Consider the following 1,345-nt stretch of genomic DNA (forward strand, 5'->3'; position numbering starts at 1 on the left):
CTAGGAGTCAGCAGAGAATATACAGGACAAAAGATGCTTTTGCCAGGGCAGAATCAGATCAGTGCCTGGTGGGAGACAGAAAGGCACAACAACAGCCTCTTTTCGAGGGCAGTGATAGGATCAGCATTCTTTTAACTTCCTTGGGGGAAAATTCTTATACACAATAGTGTGAGCATCATGAAAGCAGTATGTTGTTTCAGTGAGAAGATGCGCTGCAGCCCATCACTGGAGGTTTTCTTAACCATGTCAGAAAGAACGAGTGTGCATGGACATGAGGATTCTCTAATTGTCTGAACTATATCTTTTAAAAAATTAACACATAAATGCCCAAGCTGATTTCTGCCACATACTGAATAAGCCAAACCCACTTTCCTTCTTGAAGTATATCACCTAGAAATTTGGGCCTGTTTTGTGCTGACTCCATTGGGGTGGAGGGGCAGTGGTGAGCCTTTCCTTAAAGAATGCAATGCTGGATTTGCCTCCTGGGGGGTTGAGAACTTTGTTATGTGATCGTGGCGTGGCCCCAGCCTGGGCTCATGATCTTCCACCTTGGGTCCAGACTCTTTGGTGCTCTCTTCTGTGTTCTTTATTTTACTCATATCTTCCATTGTGGGGTCTTTGGTCTTCTGTAGCTGCATAAAAATTAGATATTATTAGGTGGGCTAGAATATTGCTTTCCATGGTCTTTCAAACATCATGCTATAATTAGCACTCTGCTTCCCTGTTAATGAGAAAAAGTACTGCAGGATGGGAAAGGATTGTGCCATGCTCCTCCCAGACATTGCCATAATTTCCAAACTTCCCCACTAAGACTTAACCCGTGTTCTTCATGGTCTAGAAAGACCATTGAGCCGGGGGCCGGGTGTTGCTGTCCCCTCAGAGCAACTGGGGGGCGAAGCCAAAATAAATAATAAATAATAATTTTTAAATAAATAAATAGGGAAAATGTAGGACAACATTTTCAATGGGTGGACATTTTTTTAAAAAAAGTGGAGGGACATGCAAAAAAAATTGCTGATTTTTAAAAAATGTTAATATAATGCATGTTTCTGAGGCATCTATAGACAATTGCCCCCCTTGCCCCTGCGTGCGAGAGGCAAAGGCCCCCCGGCGGCCAATGGGTGGCAGGACCGGGCTGGAGCCGGTCCCAAGGCCTCGCCGGGCTGCATCGGCCCGTGGGCCGCAGGTTGCCTACCCTGGTCTGGACCATGAAGAAGACATCCACCAATGGGTTAAGTCTTACAGTTACTCAGAAAAGGTAGGAGTCATATGACTAAAGGACTGTCAACTATAACCGTCCTCTGGTTTCCTCTCCCAGCTCTTTTCATAGCAAAGCAAAGACAGG

General features: G+C 45.2%; 1 protein-coding gene across 1 annotated transcript in view; it reads right to left on the bottom strand.

Annotated features, from left to right (window-relative positions):
- Nucleotides 1-574: 574 nt before the first annotated feature.
- JPT2 (Jupiter microtubule associated homolog 2) overlaps nucleotides 575-1,345 on the bottom strand; it is a 3,637-nt gene continuing 2,866 nt past the window's right edge. Inside the window, exon 4 of the mRNA XM_042438314.1 lies at nucleotides 575-632. Coding sequence (XP_042294248.1) covers nucleotides 592-632 — 41 coding nt within the window. The 3' untranslated portion in view covers nucleotides 575-591. The remainder of the gene's footprint in view (nucleotides 633-1,345) is intronic.

Source organism: Sceloporus undulatus, chromosome 8, assembly GCF_019175285.1.
Source record: "Sceloporus undulatus isolate JIND9_A2432 ecotype Alabama chromosome 8, SceUnd_v1.1, whole genome shotgun sequence".
NCBI lineage: Eukaryota > Metazoa > Chordata > Lepidosauria > Squamata > Phrynosomatidae > Sceloporus > Sceloporus undulatus.